General features: G+C 39.2%; 1 protein-coding gene across 1 annotated transcript; it reads left to right on the forward strand.

Annotated features, from left to right (window-relative positions):
• Positions 1 to 2,034: 2,034 nt before the first annotated feature.
• LOC115299949 (guanylate-binding protein 4-like) lies at positions 2,035 to 16,032 on the forward strand. Its single transcript, XM_029949500.1, has 6 exons — positions 2,035 to 2,139; positions 10,383 to 10,587; positions 11,376 to 11,460; positions 11,790 to 11,965; positions 12,902 to 13,078; positions 15,739 to 16,032. The coding sequence occupies exons 2-5, from the start codon at positions 10,540 to 10,542 to the stop codon at positions 13,070 to 13,072; spliced, it is 480 nt and encodes a 159-aa protein (XP_029805360.1). The 5' UTR covers positions 2,035 to 2,139; positions 10,383 to 10,539; the 3' UTR covers positions 13,073 to 13,078; positions 15,739 to 16,032.
• The last annotated feature ends 1,147 nt before the right edge of the window (positions 16,033 to 17,179 follow it).

The following is a 17,179-nucleotide window of genomic DNA, read 5'->3' on the forward strand; positions in this document are numbered from 1 at the left end:
GTTTACTTTCTTTCCTTGCCTCACTCTTTGCTACATTCTCCTGGTTGTGAGACCTCACATATGCAGAAATAATGTCTTCTGAAACCAGCTGTGGAGAAAGGATAATTTATCAGCTCAAGGTGTTGAAGCATAAATTCTAGCTTAGCACTGGCTCATCGGTGACTTTTAGGAAGCCTATCCTAAAAACTAAATGAAAAAAGATTTTTTAAATGTTTTTAATGTTTATTATTTTTGTGTGAGAGAGACAGAGTGAAAGCAGGAAGGGGCAGAGAGAGCAGGAGACAGAATCGAAGGCAGTTCCAGGCTCTGAGTGTCAGCACGGAGCCCAATGCAGGGCTCGAACCCAGGAACCAGGAGATCATGACCTGAGCCAAAGTCAGATGCTTAACCAAGTGAACCACCCAAGTACCCCTAAATGGAAACTATTTTAAAATGTAACCAGGTAGAGCTGTGAGTGGCCACATATGGCAAGTTCATGAGACCATACAGAATTAGTCCAGGTAAGGGGCGCCTTGATGGCTCAGTCAACTTCTACTCAGGTCATAGTCACTCAGTTCATGGGTTCAAGCCCAACATAGGGCTCCATGCTGAGAGTGCCCAGCTTGTTTGGGATTCTCTCTTTCTCTCTCCCTCTCCCACACACATAGGCTCAAAATAAATAAAACTTTAAAAAAAAAAAAGCACTAGCCCAGCCAAGTCACTAAACAAACTATAAAGCCATCAACAATCTCTCGAGGGGGCACTGGAGTCTACATCATGTTATTTGTAATGTCCGGATTTCAAAACAAATTAGGAGGCATTTGAAGAAACAGAAAAGTTGGCCTAATCATAGGAAAAGAAGTTAAAAGAAACCATCCCTTGGTGCCTTAGTAGACAAATACCTTATTTATCAGGCAATACATCAAAGCAGCAATTATGAGTATGTTTAAAGAACGAAAGGTCACTATGTTTAAAGAATCAAAGCGTCTTGAAAATGACTAATGGTATAGAAAATATTATTAACAAGAAGTTAAACCAAAAGAATGAAATAGAAATTCCACAGTGGAATAGTCTAAGAACTGGAATACAAAATATAATGTAGTGGCTCAAAACCCAGATTTGATCTGTCAAAGGGAAGATCTATGAACTGAAGATAAATCAACAGAGAGAATCCATTTTGAGGAACAGAAAAGAAAAAAGAATTAAGAATAATAGAGCCTCAGAGACTGTAAGGCACTATCAGGCATGCAAATATAGGCAGAATGGAAATCTTAACAGTAGGTAAAAGATAGAAAGTGTTAGAAAAAAATATATAAAGAATAATAGCCAGAAACATTCATAATTTCTTAAAAACATTAATCGACTCATTCAAGAAGCTCCATGAATCCCAAGACACAAAAGGACAACGGAATTCACACCTACAGGCATCATAGTCCTGGCAGAGGATCGAGTTTGGGGAGGATTCAAACCTCCCACATTTTGACTTCAGTCTATACTTTCTAACTGATTAAGTTCTCTTAAGACCAACAAAACCCTATGTGATTGACCCCAAGACAATGATCCACCTGCCCTTTGGTGCCCAATTGCATATACCTACTAACCGTTGTCCCACATTTTCCTTATATAAACTTGGAAGTACTTTTGGCTTTGGGGACAGACTTTGGGGCACCAGTCCACCGTCTTCCCAGTGTTAGCCTTCCTGAAACAAATTCCTTTTTTGATTCCCCACCACTCCTCTCTCTGCCTTTGGGTTCTGTCAATGGCCGCCGACTAACCTAGTCTGCATGTGGCCTCTGGAGCCAGCAGCTTGGTGCACTGGATCTCAGGTAGCAGTCCATTTGTGGGCAGGCAAGCTGGGGATAAAATAAAGGTAGTTAGGGTGATATTTTCTAGGGCCTAACTACAGAGTCACTGGGCTGCTCTCACCTGCCTTGCCCCCCTGCTTTCTCAGGCTCTGGCAGCTGGGTTCCAGCAGGCTTTCCCCAAATATTAAAAAAGAGCAGGATGTGGTTTTACTTTATGGTTCCGTTTTATGCTCATTTCCTTTCTTAACAACCTCAGGTTTTTTTCAGCTTCTGTGGGAGAAGAAAACAGAGCAAGGGTGAGCTAAGACGCACCTGGCTGCTCATTCTTAAACAGACCAGCAATACTACGGCTCAGGTATGTTCATTTCTAAACTTTCTTTACATACACATTAGGTTTGGCTTAAAATCCTAATTTCTGACATAAACATGAGAACTGAGAAGAGAATGCAATAGATATATGTAAATATGTAAGCTATAAAACCTTGTAGTTGGAATTTTCCACTTAACGCTGTTACATATTATTACTCTAAAATCTACTTGTTAAAAAAAAATCTGAACTACAGAGGAAGCTTAAGACTATAATGAAATCTTACACACCACTCACTTGGATTCACCCTGTGGTGGTATTTTGTGACATTTGCCTTCTCTCTTTCTAAATAGATATATCAGTTTTTCTATTAACATTCTTATTCTGATTATTATTTGGAGGACTAGGTAAACAAAGGCTATGACTCTTCACCACTAAATACTTTAGCACATAGGTGCTGGGATCCAGGCATTCTTCTACTTTCCTTCTCTGGATCCATCTCATTCCTCCATGGCAGTTCCTATGTCTCCCTCTGCTACTATTCTGTCACTCTGGTAAGGACTTCCCTGGCCTTCCTGCTAATGCTTGCGGAGAATTCTGTGCATATTTAACATAGCTAACCTCTTTTTTCTGGTGCTCACTCTGTCTGCATTGCTTTGGGTGTGGAATTTGGTGAGTTCCTTGTAGATTTTGGATACTAGCCCTTTGTCTGATACGTCATTTGCAACTATCTTTTTCCATTCCATCAGTTGCCTATTAGTTTTCTTGATTGTTTCCTGGGCAGTGCAGAAGCTTTTTATCTTGAGGAGGTCCCCATAGTTCAGTTTTGCTCATGATTCCCTTGCCTTTGGGGATGTATCAAGTAGGAAATTGCTGCAGGTGAAGTCAAGGAGGTTGTTTCCTGCTTTCTCCTCTAGAGTTTTGATAGTTTCCTGTCTCACATGCAGGTCCTTCATCCATTTTGAGTTTACTTTTGTGTATGGTGTAAGAAAGTGATCTAGTTCATTCTGTTGCATGTTACTGTCCAGTACTCCCAGCACCATCTGTTAAAGAGGCTGTCTTTCTTCCATTGGATACTCTTTCCTGCTTTGTCAAAGATTAGTTGGCCATACATTTGTGGGTCCAATTCTGGGTTCTCTATTCTATTCCACTGGTCGATGTGTCTGTTTTTATGCCAATACCATACTGTCTTGATGATGACAACTTTGTAGTAGAGGCTAAAGTCTGGGATTGTGATGTTGTCCATTTTGCTTTTCTTTTTCAATATTACTTTGGCTATTCGGGGTCATTTGTGGTTCCATAAAAATTTTAGGATAGTTTGTTCTAGCTTTGAGAAGAATGCTGGTGTAAGTTTGATTGGAATTGCATTGAATGAATAGTAGATTGCTTCAGGTAGTAGTGACGTTTTAACAATATTTATTCTTCTGATCTATGAGCATGGAATATTTTTCCATTTCTTTGTGACCTCTTCAATTTCCTTCACAAGTGTTCTATAGTTTTCATAATACATATCTTTTATATCTTTGGTTAGGTTTATTCCTAGGTATTTTATGGTTTTTGGTGCAACTGAGAATGGGATCAGTTTCTTAATTTCTCTTTCTATTGCTTCACTATTGGTGTATAAAAATGTAACTGATTCTGTACATTGATTTTGTGCCCTGTGACGTTGCTGAATTAATGAATCAGTTCTTGTAGGCTTCTGGTGGAGTGTGTCGAGTTTTCCATGTAGAGTATCATGTCATCTGCGAAAAGTGATAGTTTGACTTCATCTTTGCGAATTCTGATGCCTTTTATTTCCTTTTGTTGTCTGATTGCTGATATTAGGACTTCCAGTACTACATTAAACAACTGGTGAGAGTTGTCATGTTCCAGGAACAACTGTCATGTTCCTGATCTCAGAGGGAAAGCTCTCTGGAAAGTTTTTCTCCATTGAGATGATCTTAGCCGTGGGCTTCTCATAAATGGCTTTTTTGATGTTTAAGCATGTTCCTTCTATCTCAACTTTCTCGAAAGTCTTTGTTAAGAAAGAATGCTGCATTTTGTCAAATGCTTTTTCTGCATCTATCGACAGGATCATATGGTTTTTATCTTTTCTTTTGTTAATGTGGCGTATCACGTTGATTGATTTGTGAATATTGAACCAGCCCTGTAACCCAGGAATGAATTCCACTTGATCATGATGGATAATTCTTTTCATATACTATTGAATTCAATTTGCAAGTATCTTGTTTAGGATTTTTGCATCTGTATTCGTCAAGGACATTGGCCTACAGCTCGCTCGCTCGCTCTCTCTCTCTCTCTCTCTCTCTCTCGCTCTCTTGTTTTTTTTTTGTTTTTTTTTTTGTTTTTTTTTTTTTTTTGCTGGGACTCTGTCTGGTTTGGGAATCAAAGTGATGTTGGCTTCGTAGAATGAGTCTGAAAGTTTTACTTCCATTTATACTTTAGGAATAGCTTGAAGAAAATGGGTATTAACTCTGCTTTAAATGTCTGGTAGAATTCCCCAGGGACGCCATCTGGCTCAGGGTTCTTATTTGTTGGGAGATTTTTGATAACCAATTCAACTTCCTCACTAGTTATGGGTCTGTTCAGATTTTCTATCTCTTCCCATTTGAATTTTGGTAGTGCATGTGTGTTCAGGAATTTTTCCATTTCTTCCAGGTTGTTGGCATACAATTTTTCATAATATTCCCTGATAATTGCTTATATTTTTGAGGGATCCATTGTAATAAATCCATTTTCATTAATAATTTCGTCTATTTGGGTGCTCTTTCTTTTCTTTTTAAGGAGTCTGGTTAGAGCTTTATCAATTTTGTTTATTTTTTCAAAAAATCAACTCTTGGATTCATTGATCTGTTTAACTGATTTTTTTAGATTCCATATTGTTCATTTCATTTATTATTTCTCTTCTGCTGGGTTTGAAGTGCTCTTGCTGCTCTACTTCTAGTTCCTTTAGGTGCACTGTTAGAGTTTGCATTTGTGCTTTTTCTAGTTTCTTGAAATAGGCCTGGAGTACAATATACTTTCCTCTTAGGATTGCTTTTGCTGCATCCCAAAGAGATTGGATTATTGTATTTTCATTTTCATTTGTTCCCATATATTTTTTAATTTCTTCTCTAATTGCCTGATTGGCCCATTCATTCTTTAGTAGGGTGTTCTTTAACCTCCATGGTTTTGGAGGTTATTCAGTCTTTTTCCTATGATTGATTTCAAGTTCCATAGCATTGTGATCTTAAAGTGTGCATTGTATGATCTCAATTCTTTTATATTTATTGAGGGCTCCTTTATGACCCAGTATGTGATCTATCTTGGAGAATGTGCTATGCGCACCAGAGAAGAAAGTGAATTCCATAGCATCAGGATGTAGAGTTCTAAATATATCTGTCAAATCCATCTGGTCCAATATGCCATTCAGGTCCATTGTTTCTTTAGTGATTTTCTGTCTAGATGGTCGATCCATGGCTGTAAGTGGAGTATTAAAGTCCCCTGTTTTTAGCACATTCTTATCAATAAGGTTGTTTCTTTTTGTGATTTTTTAATGTATTTGGGTGTTTCCAAATTCAGTGCATAGACATTTATAATTGTTAGCTCTTCCTAATGTATAGACCCTGTAATTCTTATATAATGTCCTTCTTCATCTCTCGTTACTGCCTTTAAAGTCCAGTTTGTCTGACATAAGTATGGCTACTCCGGCTTTCTTTTGACTTACAGTAGCATGATAGATATTTCTCCATCCCCTTACTTTCAATCTGAAGGCATCTTTGGGTCTAAAATGACTCTCTTGTAGACAGCAAATAAATGGATTTTATTTTTTTATCCATTCTGTTACCTTATGTCTTTTGATTGGAGCATTTAGTCCATTTACATTCAGGGTTTTTAATGAAAAATATGGGTTTAGAATCATTGTGTTCTCTGTAGGATCCATGCTTGTAGTGGTGTCTCTGGTACCTTGTGTTCCTTGCAACATTTCCCTCATAGAGTCCCCCTTAGGATTTCTTGTAGGGCTGGTTTAGTGGTGATGAATTCTTCCATTTTTGTTTATTTGGGAAAACCTTTATCTCTCCTTCTTTTCTGAATGACAGGCTTGCTGGATAAAAGATTCTTGCTGCATATTTTTCTGTTCATCACATTGAAGATTTCCTGCCATTCTTTTCTGGCCTGCCAAGTTTCAGTAGATAGGTCTGCAGCTACTCTGATAGGTCTCCTTTTGCATGTTAGGGCCCTATTATCCCTAGCTGCTTTCAGAATTCTCTCTTTATCCTTATATTTTTCCAGTTTCACTATGATATGTCATGCAGATGATCAATTCAAGTTACATCTGAGGGGAGTTCTCTGTGCTTCCTGGATTTCAATGTTTGTTTCCTTCCCCAGATTGGGGAAGTTCTCAGCTATAATTTGTTCAAGTACCCCTTCATCTCCCTTTTCTCTCTCTTCTTCTTCTGGAATTCCTATGATATGGATATTGTTCCGTTTGATGGCATCACTCAGTTCTCAAATTCCCCTTTTGTGCTCCTGGATCAAGTTATCTTTTTCTCATCTTCCTCTTTTTCTATAATTGTGTCTCCTAATTCACCTATTCTCTTCTCTGGCTCTTCAATCCATGCAGTGGCCATGTCCATTTTATTATGCACCTCATTTATAGCATTTTTTAACTCATCACAACTATTTTTAAGGTCCATCATCTTTGTGGCAATAGCTTCTCTGGTGTCATCCATGCCTTTTTCAAGTCCAGTGATTAATTTTATGACTATTGTTCTAAATTCTAGGTCAGTAATGTTGCTTATATCTGTTCTGAGCAATTCTTTAGCTGGAACTAAAGTTCTTTCTGGAATTTCTTTAGCAGAGAGTTCTTCAATTTTGTCATTTTGGCTAGCTTTCTGTCTCTTATAAGTTTTAAAGCTTGTTATGTGCTCTGCACCTGCAAGTTCTGCTATACTAAAGGAGGCTCATTGACTGTCCATGGCCTGTCTGTTGAGGAAGTGTTCTTTTAATGGTGTCCCTTGGTCTCTCTTGTCATGCCTTTGATTATTTTATTTCCCTACTCGTAGTGATATTTGGGACTCTCCACCATGTGTACTTTGGCTTGTTTCTTGAGGTAGCCATGGAACGGAAACAGACAAACAGGGAACAAAAGCACACAAACAAATCAATCAAACGAAAGCACAGATAAATCAAACAAAAAAGAAAACAAAAAGAACAAAAGACAAAAGCATAAAACCAGAAATCCCAGCTACAAATAAAGAGCAGGTGGAGGCAGTGCTGATAGAAAACCATATACAAAGAGAGTATGACAGGGGTGGGGAGAAAGAGAAATTGAACATTGACTTGACAAAGAGACTAAAAGGCTTAATTCAGAGAGAGAAAAAGTAGAGTATGGTAAGAGGTGAGGAGAAAGAAATGAAGATAATGTTACCCAGAGCAACCATATAGTCTGATTTTTTCAGAAAGAGAGAGAAAGGAAGGTAACAAGGGAGGTGTAGAATATGTATTAAGAGAATGGATTAAATGTGGCTGTTTAAGCAAACCAATAACCAGAGTGCCTAGTCCAGCGGAGGGGAGAGGCAGAATGAGATAAGCAAAATATATATCTGAATATCAGGAATTGATCTAGAGTTAATCATGGCAATGCAAGAATGTTGGTCTTGCGCCAGCTCCAATAAAAAACAAACAAACAAACAAACAAACAAAAACAGCAGCTCTCCAGCACAATGGGCATGGTTTGGTGTAGGCAAGTCTGCCTCCACTGTGGGTCCCCGCTCTTGGAGACTCCGTGTTGGTGGTTGTGGGGAGACAAATGGTGGTCCCACAGTCCCTCCTCAAACCAAGCGGTACAAATTACTCTTTTGGGTCCAATCTCCCTGGGCCTCAGAAATAGCCAAGGTGGGCCGAGTTCTACATCCCAAGCCCTGCCTTGTTTCCAGATCTTAGTCCACAAACTTTAATGATACTACTGAAATGTAATCCCGCAGGCCTGGCCATTTCCTAGCCGGGGATGGAGTAGGGGGGTAGGGGAGCAGTTCCTCCTGGTGCCAACTCGGACCAGGGCAGCCAGCCCAAAGAAAGTGCCGCAGCTAAGTATAGGATATCTCTCTGAACGCCCTGTGGTTAGAGATGGGATGGGGATGATAGGATCTCTCTCCACCCCCGGCCAAGGTTTTTCTCTCCTCTAGAGACAGTTCTATAAGCAGTTTCAGCCGCTCTTTCTCTTCCCTTCATCTCTCCATAGAGGGGGCTCCCTCCCTACTGAGCCTCCGGGTTCTGGCCCATTTTTATCTTACGGAGTTCGTCAAACATAGAACAGTAAAACAGACCCTCGAGGTTCCCAATCATGGGTCTACCATTTATTCACTATGTGCTTTGGGCAAATAACTTACTTAGACTTTCTGAACCCCACTGATCTCATTTGCAAAGTGGGTATAATAAGCCTACTTTGCAGGTTCTTGTAAGAATCAATGAGAGCAAATCATTGGAGACTGGCGATATCCGGCATTTCTACTCTAGCTTCATCAGAGCTTTGGAGAATAATGCAGGCAGCACTCTGCAGATGGCCAATACTAGCCTGCATTTTGTGCCACGGGAAAGTACAGAAGTGCTGATGTATTCATGCTTTGGATAACTCTGAGGGGAGACTTTGTGCTCATATTTTACTGTGACATTCTTCTGTGCAATTTTCTATTGTATCTGAGGAGACATCCTATATGATAAATGCTTTTCTCAGAGATATTATATATGGGGGGGAGAAAACTAAATTTCTAACAATTAGGTCCTCAAAGTAGGTAGAATTTTAGTGGGATATATACAATCTTATTTATCCTGCTTTAATTGTTTACCTCATATCTATTTTATTTTTATTGACATAAATGACAAAACATTGTATAAGTTTAAGGTATAAAACTTGTTGAATTGATACATTTATGTATTGCAACATGATAACAATCATGTAAGTCAGTCTTAACTAAAATCTCTAACATGTCAGTAATCATATTTGTGTGTGCCTGTGTGTGTGTGTATGTGCTTAGCAAGTTTATAATCTGGTATTGTCTATAATTACTATGCTGTCCTTCTCTAGGACATATTTACTTACTGGTTGCAAGTTCATGCCCTTGTAAACCACAAACCCCTAAATCTCCCAATTCCCATCCCCTAGTAACTACCATTCTACTGTTTTTATGAGTTCAGGTTTTTTACATATAATACTTGACTTATCTTGCTTAGTATAATGCCCTTGAGATCCATATTTGTCACAGATAGCAACATCTCCTTATTTCTTGTACCTGAACAATATCCCATGTATATGTGTACACAATTCCTTTATCCATTCATCTCCTGGTGGACATTTAGGTTATTTCCATATCTTGGCTATTCTCAGTTATGTTGCAATAACATGAGAGTGCATATATCTTTTTGAGATCTTGATTTCAATTCTTTTGGATAAATACCCCAAAGTGGGATTGCTGGATAATACTGTAGTTCTGTTTTTTTAAGTTTATTTATTTTGAAAGAGAGAGAGACAGAGACATAGATGGAGACAGAGACAAAGAGTGTAGGAGTGGGGGGAGGGGCAGCAGAAAAGAGGAAGAGAGAGAATCCTAAGCAGGCTCTACACTGACAGAAAGCAGAACCTGGTAGGGGTAGGGGGGTTCAATCTCAAGACCTGAGCTGAAATCAACAGCCAGACGCTTAACTGACTGAGCCACCCAGGTGCCCCATGGTAGCTCTATTTTTTAATTTTATGGAACCTCCATACTTTTTTCCATGGTGACTGAACCAATTTACAACGTACATTTCTACCATCCATGTACAAAGGTTCTCTCCCATCTCCACATCCTTGCTAATAATCATCTCTTGTCTTCTTACTAATAGCCATTCTAACAGGTGTGAGGTGATGTCTCATTCTGGTTTTGAGATATCTCTTATTTTCTGGATGATTAGTGATCTTTTCATTTACGGTTGCTCATTTGGAGGTCTTTGGAAATATGTCTGTGTAGTTCCTCTACTGATTTTGTGATCGATTATTTCTTTGTTATTAAGTTGTATGGTTGTCTATTGTGCTTTTATGTTTTATTGGGAAATGCTTTTTCCAAAAGATACCAGATAATACTTCCAAATGTTAACTGAGGGAAGATAGTTAAAATTTTTAAGTGCAGTGATCAGGAGGAAAGCACTAATTTAGGGGGAGGAGATGGGGTTTACAAAAAGTTTCAAACTGCGTAGGGTCTTTAAAAAATCATTTTAGGATTTATAGTTTCTGATTTTGAATCTGACTGATGCCCTAAATTTCCTGCCTCATTCAGCGCTGCGGATTCTGGTGACCCTAGTGGATGCAGAGTGTTTCCTCGTCTGAAGAACACAGTGACACCGGTGTCCTAGTGTGAGGACTCAGTGGCTCTGCAGAAAGAAGGTTCCCAAATTGTCCTGGCAGTACCACACCTGGACAATACAGAGCCTCCCATGGAGCAGCTCCCCCAAAATGTTGAGGAGTTACAGCAGATGTACAGGGTACTTGGTCTTAATAGTTCATTCTTCATGCAATCCCCTCTACCTAGAGGCTCCCTGATTGGCCATAGATTAGCTAATATTCATGGCAGAAGGATGCTGATTATTCTGAATAAGAGAGTTAAAAGGACACTATTGCTCTATTTTAACTTCCTGTCCTCCAAGCTCAGGCACTTTATCTGGAAATCTGTCTGATCTCTGAAGCAAAGTCAGCACAGACACTTTTTCAAGTTTCTTTGACCAGAAGTTCTCACACCATAAGTTTCATGCACTGAAAATGTACAACTGACAAAAGTGTACAAATGTAAATGCACAGTGATTTCTTTCACATGGGGAAGGTGGCCTGGGAAATCTTCCCGGATGAGGAGTGTGACATATGTTTTGAAAGACTAGTACATATTATCCTGGGTGGGATGTTACTGGAGGAGTCACAAGCAGGAAAAAAAAACAAACAACAGCATGTGAAAAATATGAAAACATGAAATACGTGTCGGGCAAACTGCACTTTCTTCTGACGGTGGACCCAGCATGAGCAGAGGGCAGCAGCACTGGCAGATGAGGCTGGAGGGGTCTTGAGACAGGCAGGGTCTTGGAACATGCATTTGGAGGGGGCTGGCAGATGAGGCTGGAGGGGTCTTGAGACAGGCAGGGTCTTGGAACATGCATTTGGAGGGGGGTGGCTGGGGAACAACTCGGGAATGTTGATCAGCGCAGATTTTTTTTCTCAAACAATTTCAATGGAAGTTCAGGTTTGACCTGCCTGATATGTCTTTGCCCTTTGTGGTTCCCAGGACTTGCTGCAGGTGAAGAAGGAACTAGAGGAAATGCACAGGCAGAAAGATGAGCTTCTCAGTCGAGCACAAAGAGACTTGGCAGGTATGGGGAGGGCTCTGTGCATGATGGGGCAGGAGGCTCCTGCGAGGCCCGCCGAGACCTCTGACAGGAAAATCTTCTCAAAGCAAGGAGTTTCCTCCCCTTCTGTGGAGGGCATGCTCTCCTAAATCTGAAAATAGTAAGACAAGATGCGGCTGTTTGTCAGGGCCTTTCCCACCTTGTTCTCGAACCTGCCCTCCATGAGTGGTCACGAGTTAAACTCACATTCCTGTTTGCTCTTCCCAGATAGTTTGGTGTCTGAGAAAGTGGAGGGTTGTGGGACAGGGACTTATTGCTTGTAGGCTTAACTGTTGTTTTCATTTCTGGAGCAGAGGAGCGAGCCAAGAGAGAGACAGCTGAGAAGGAAAAGCAGCTTCTTGAGGAAAGGTATAAAAAGCAGTTACAGATTCTAGAAATTTTCCAGCAATCCATGGACTATATGAAAGAGGAAATGGAAGAGAAAGACAGACGTCTGAGAGAGCAGGATAAGAGGATTCAGAGGCTGGAGGTAAGCCTGGCCCGGGTCTGGGCAGTGACTGCAGAATGAAGCTCTAGAACCCTAGGAAGGGAGGGCTGAAAGTCAGAGCACACCCGGACGGAGAGGCGCTGTGGTCGTTTACTACATTTGATTCACCAAGCCCTGAAATGTAATGGCTTGCCTCGGGGCATGTGAGCTGTGTTCACACTGAGTTTCTGGAGAGTCCCATAGGAACTTGGTAGCTCCAAGCATTTCTAGGGCTTCCCAGGGCTTGTGCTGCTGTTCTGAGGGATTCCTCATGGAGGCGATATTAAATGGGGTCCCCAGATTTATCGTTGGAGATGTCTTAACTGGGTGTATGTAATAGAAGCAGCGATTGGTTCACTTTCTGAAGATTGTTGCCAGTTTTCAGGCACCCTACCTACCCAAAGACCCTAAGACAGATTCCTGCTGACCTAAAACCATCAGATATGTACAGACTCAGAAGTGAGGGGGACTGACAGCTCCGAACCTGCAGCTGTCCCCAGGAGAGGATGGCCTGAGTCAGCACATGACATAGGGGAAATTCTCTCTTCTCCCAGCCGGAAGTGTTTGTATCAGATTTCTACATCAGCTTAAGTGTTCCCTTTATTTCTAAGATGTGGGTGAGCATTTGGGCCATTCAGATAAAACCTTCCCTCCTAAATAGCATAATTGTAGCTACAATATCATACAATTGTCCTCATGCCTGGTTAGCACCCTCGCAAATACCTAGGGATGGATGAATATAAGTAAGGTGAGACTGTGCTTCTTCTCATTCCCCAACCCCAAACCAGGAAATATTCCTGCTGAAAATGATCTAGTAAGAGAGAGTACTTGAAAAAGGAAAATGCAGATAATTTTACAAATTATTAATATATAACCTTATTTTTGAAAGTTTGGGATTCTTAAATGTTTTCCTTTTATGAATATATCACACAATTTTAGGCCCAAATGAAAATTATGACTGGTAATGAGCAACATACTGAAACTGACTTGTTTCAGTCAGTGGAAAACGATAATAGAGAAGATACATCACAGCCTTCATTGTTTCATCAAATTCGTGACCTGCTAAAAGAGTTGCGTTTACTAATGGCCAAGTGTTTCTGTTGTATGTAATTTCAGGTAATTTTTTCAAGTTTTCATAACAGCTTTTTGATATGGCCTATTTTCACACATATGTACCTCTTTTGTTTTTCAGCAAAATTTAACAGAAGAATAGAAAAGTACCTAGTATAGGGCATCAATGTTTGGCAAGCAAAAGATAGAGTAAATGTGGCTGGACAGTTAATTTAAATGGATGTGGAAAAAACTGATTAGAAGACAATGAAAAGGTCAAATTTGTAGCCTCCTGGAAAAGAAACACATTGGAATGTGTTTATCAAGAAATGCTTCTGAAAGTTGCATCAGAATAATTACTCAAATAGATATCCATAGTGTGTTCTGGAGTAGGACAGGCCAGTGCCATATGCAAAGCAATTCTTTCTTAGTTCACCTGTAAATGTTATGTGTTGTGAGTTAAGATTTCAAAAAGGCTAACTGTAAAATTTAAATGGAGCTAATCAAAAAAATCAAAAGCCTAGACAATTCACAAGAGTTACGATGAAATGTATAGGTCTACAAGAATTAGGACAGTGTGTCACTGAACATAAATATAAAAACATAACAACAGAACATACTGTGTAGTCCAAACCCCACCACATATAGGAATTAAGTGCATGTGAACAGTGTTATGTCTCTACTTATTTTTAAAAGTATATTAACTTTTTTGAGAGCAAGAGAAAGCATGTGCATGCACACACACACAAGCAGGGGAGGAGCAGAGAGACAGAGAGATAGAGAGAGAGAGAGAAGGGGAGAGAGAGAGAGAGAGAGAGACTCCCATGCAGGGCACGCACTGTCAGCCCGTTGCTTCACGTGGGACTCAGTAAGTATCACAAATAGTAAGATCATGACCTGAGTTGAAATCAAGAGTTGGTCGTTTAATCAACTGAGCCACCCAGGCACCTCCCCTGCTAATTTTAAAGAATACCTTTTGGGGCACCTGAATGGCTCAGTCAGTTAAACAATGGACTCCTTTTTTGGCCCAGCCATGATCTCACGATTTGTGAGATGGAGCCCCATGCTCAGTGGGCTGACAGTGCAGAGCCTGCTGGGGATTCTCTCCCTCTCTGCCCATTCCCCTGCCCCAAAATAAATAAACATTTTAAAAAAATAAAATAAAGAAGTAAAATCAGTGAGAACATATAGTTTAGTATGTACTATATAACAGCTGGTGTCAGACAAGTAGATAGCTGTGTAGAATAAAAAGGTGAGTAGATCTATTGTAAATTTTGTACAAAGTAAGTTCCAGCTTGACTGCAGATGAAACATTAAAAATCTCAACAGAAATTGTAAATATTAGATAATTATACAATTACATTGGACCATCAAATTTATTTGTAAATGCCATAAAACCCAAAGGCATATAAACACTGACAAAAACTACATTAAAATAGAGATAAATTCATTGTGGTGAAAAAGAACCTTAATGAAATTCAGAAGCCAAAAATATTCTGAAGCAACAGCCTTGATTTCTGTTAGACAAAAGAGCTGATTTATGTGACTTATACATTGTAAAAAAGCACAAATCAATAAAAGTGGGCAAACATTGAACATATAGCTTATAGAAAAACAAGATTTTCAAGTAACTCAAAATAAGAGAAATGAAACAAAACTATAAGATGCAATGTTTTACCTCCCATTCTATCAAACAGTGTTCCCAAGGCTTCTGAAAAACTGTCCTTTCATGGGAGTCCAAATTGTATAATATCTATTGCAAATTGTGTCTAATATTTATTAAATGTGAATAGATATCCATTTTGGCACCACATGTTCAGTTTTAAGGCATACACACACTCTCCCGTATACACACACAGCGTCAGGAAAGTTGTGTATTGATAAATGTCCATTGTGGCATTGATTGTAACTCTAAAGATTGGAACTCCTTATATGTCCATATGGGAGTGGTAATGTAAATTTCAGCAATCTTCTACAAGGGAATATCACATAGCCAGAACGTTGAGAAACAGCACTATTTGTTAATAACACAGAACAACTTACTAGATCTATTGTAATGTGGAAAAACTGGGTTGCCAACCAGTGAGAATAGTGTACTATTTCTGCAAAGAAAATGGAAATCATATAAACTTATTTGCATACACAGGAGGAACTAGCACTTTTGGTTGCTTCTAGGGAAATAGATTTCTGAGATCAGGAATGAGAGGAATACTTATTTTATTTGGCATAAACCTTCATATCTTTGGAAATTTTATAAGGAGTATGTAGTACCTGTTCAGGAGTAACAGAAAAAAAACCAAGGATGATGTTTATGGTGATGATGGTGGCGATAATGATGACAATGATGATGGTGGTTAGCGAATTTTGCATACTTAGAAAAGCATCAGCCAGTTCAAAAGAGAGGTGTAATAAATAGTGAGGTCTGATACTGGAAAAAATGAAGCTTATATCTTAATCTTGTTTATATTATGGGGCTGATTTCTACTTCCTTAAATTCTTTGAAAAATAAGGTATGAATTAGAAAATGATGCAATTCTAAATCCCAGCTGGTGTGCCTTTCACTTTCCATCTTCAAATTACAATTTTAGGTGTTAGTTGTATAGTGAGTCTGCAGTGTGTCTTGATGTTTTTGGACTTTCCATTCAGCTGATATTTGCATGCTATGATTTCATTACAATGAACTACTTCCAATTGCACAAGCCTGACATGTTACACCTCTATTCTAGATACCTGTGCACAGTATGCAGACTTCGAACAACCTCTATGATCCTCACCTTTATGTTGCAGACTGGTTTCTCCATGAAGTCTTGGATTTCCTGAATCCTCTACTGGGCAGGGTGGCCCTCCTTTGTGATCTCATTGTACTCATGGCATAATTTTTAAAATTTAAATTGCCCATTTACTCTGTTTCATTGATGATACCTCACTACGTGGGACAAATTTATCTTTATCATTATAATCTTAGCACCTATTTCCATGTCCAATGCTTGATCAGTAAAGTCAGGAAAATGATAATTGAACATTTCCCACTCTCTAAAGATTCTTTTATTTAAAAAAAAATTTACTTACTTTTGAGAGAGAGAGAGAGAGAGAGAAAGCATGGTGGGGAAGAGGCAGAGTGAGAGGAAGAATAAGAATTTTTTTTGCACTGTCAGCACAGAGCCTGATATGGGGTTAGAACTCATGAATTGTGAGATCATGACCTGAGCTGAGCTCAAGAGTTAGTTGCTTAACTGACTGAGCCACTCAGGTGCCCAGTTCCCTGTTTTATATATATACATATATCCTCACTAATTATGACAGATCCTTCAAAGGACTCTTAAAACAAAGGGTATAGTTTTTGACACAGAGAACAAAGACACAAGAAGATTTAGATAAAATTAAATTTCCTCCTAACCTGCAGCCCATTGACAAATACTTGAGACATGGAGAGTATAACATTCCTCCAGGAACTCCCAACTGTCTTAATATTAATGTTTTGCTAGTGGTACAAACAACCTTAGCTTGACAGTAGTCAGACTTCGATGATCCTGTAAGTCTTTTTAATATATGAAAATACTCTTGGAAACTTTCTTTGTCTCCACCCCTCCCAACTTAAAAGCTTATAATCAATTGCTCCTCACAACCTCAGTACAACTCTTTCTGTCCACAGGTCCTGTCCCTGTGCTTTAATAAAGATGTCTTTTTGCACCAAAAATATCTCAAGAATTCTTTCTTGACTGTTCACACCTGAACCTTACATCAAATCACATAAGTTTTAAGATCCTAACACAAAGAGTGTAGAATGAATTAGGACTACAGTTCCTAGGAAACAGGACTGTGAGGACATGCATGCTAATTGAGATTTGCTACAATGTTCTTCCTGAAAGAAGGGCTGATTCACCATGTATTCAGTTCAAGTTTCCTATGACAACTACTCTTGAATGATACCACTCACTTTTGACTCACAGGTCAATTGTGAGGTTTGAATTTTCAAAGAAAATATGAAAAGATACTTAATACGACTCATTATCAGGGAAATACAAATCAAAATTATGAGATAACACCTCACACCTATCAGAATGGCTAAAATCAGCAACACAAGAAAAAACAAGTATTGGCGAAGATGTGGAGAAAAAGGAACCCTCGTGCACAGTTGATGGGAATGCAAACTGGTGCAGCAACTGT

The sequence above is a fragment of the Suricata suricatta genome, chromosome 8, assembly GCF_006229205.1.
Source record: "Suricata suricatta isolate VVHF042 chromosome 8, meerkat_22Aug2017_6uvM2_HiC, whole genome shotgun sequence".
Classification (NCBI taxonomy): Eukaryota; Metazoa; Chordata; class Mammalia; order Carnivora; family Herpestidae; genus Suricata; species Suricata suricatta.

What these genes read in the sequence shown, in the direction of transcription:
- LOC115299949 (XM_029949500.1), top strand. Translation starts at nt 10,540, where the DNA reads ATGGAGCAGCTCCCCCAAAATGTTGAGGAGTTACAGCAGATGTACAGG. An exon ending in AGCACAAAGAGACTTGGCAG is followed by an intron (nt 11,461 to 11,789) that starts GTATGGGGAGGG and finishes TTTCTGGAGCAG; the next exon opens with AGGAGCGAGCCAAGAGAGAG. An exon ending in AGAGGATTCAGAGGCTGGAG is followed by an intron (nt 11,966 to 12,901) that starts GTAAGCCTGGCC and finishes ACACAATTTTAG; the next exon opens with GCCCAAATGAAAATTATGAC.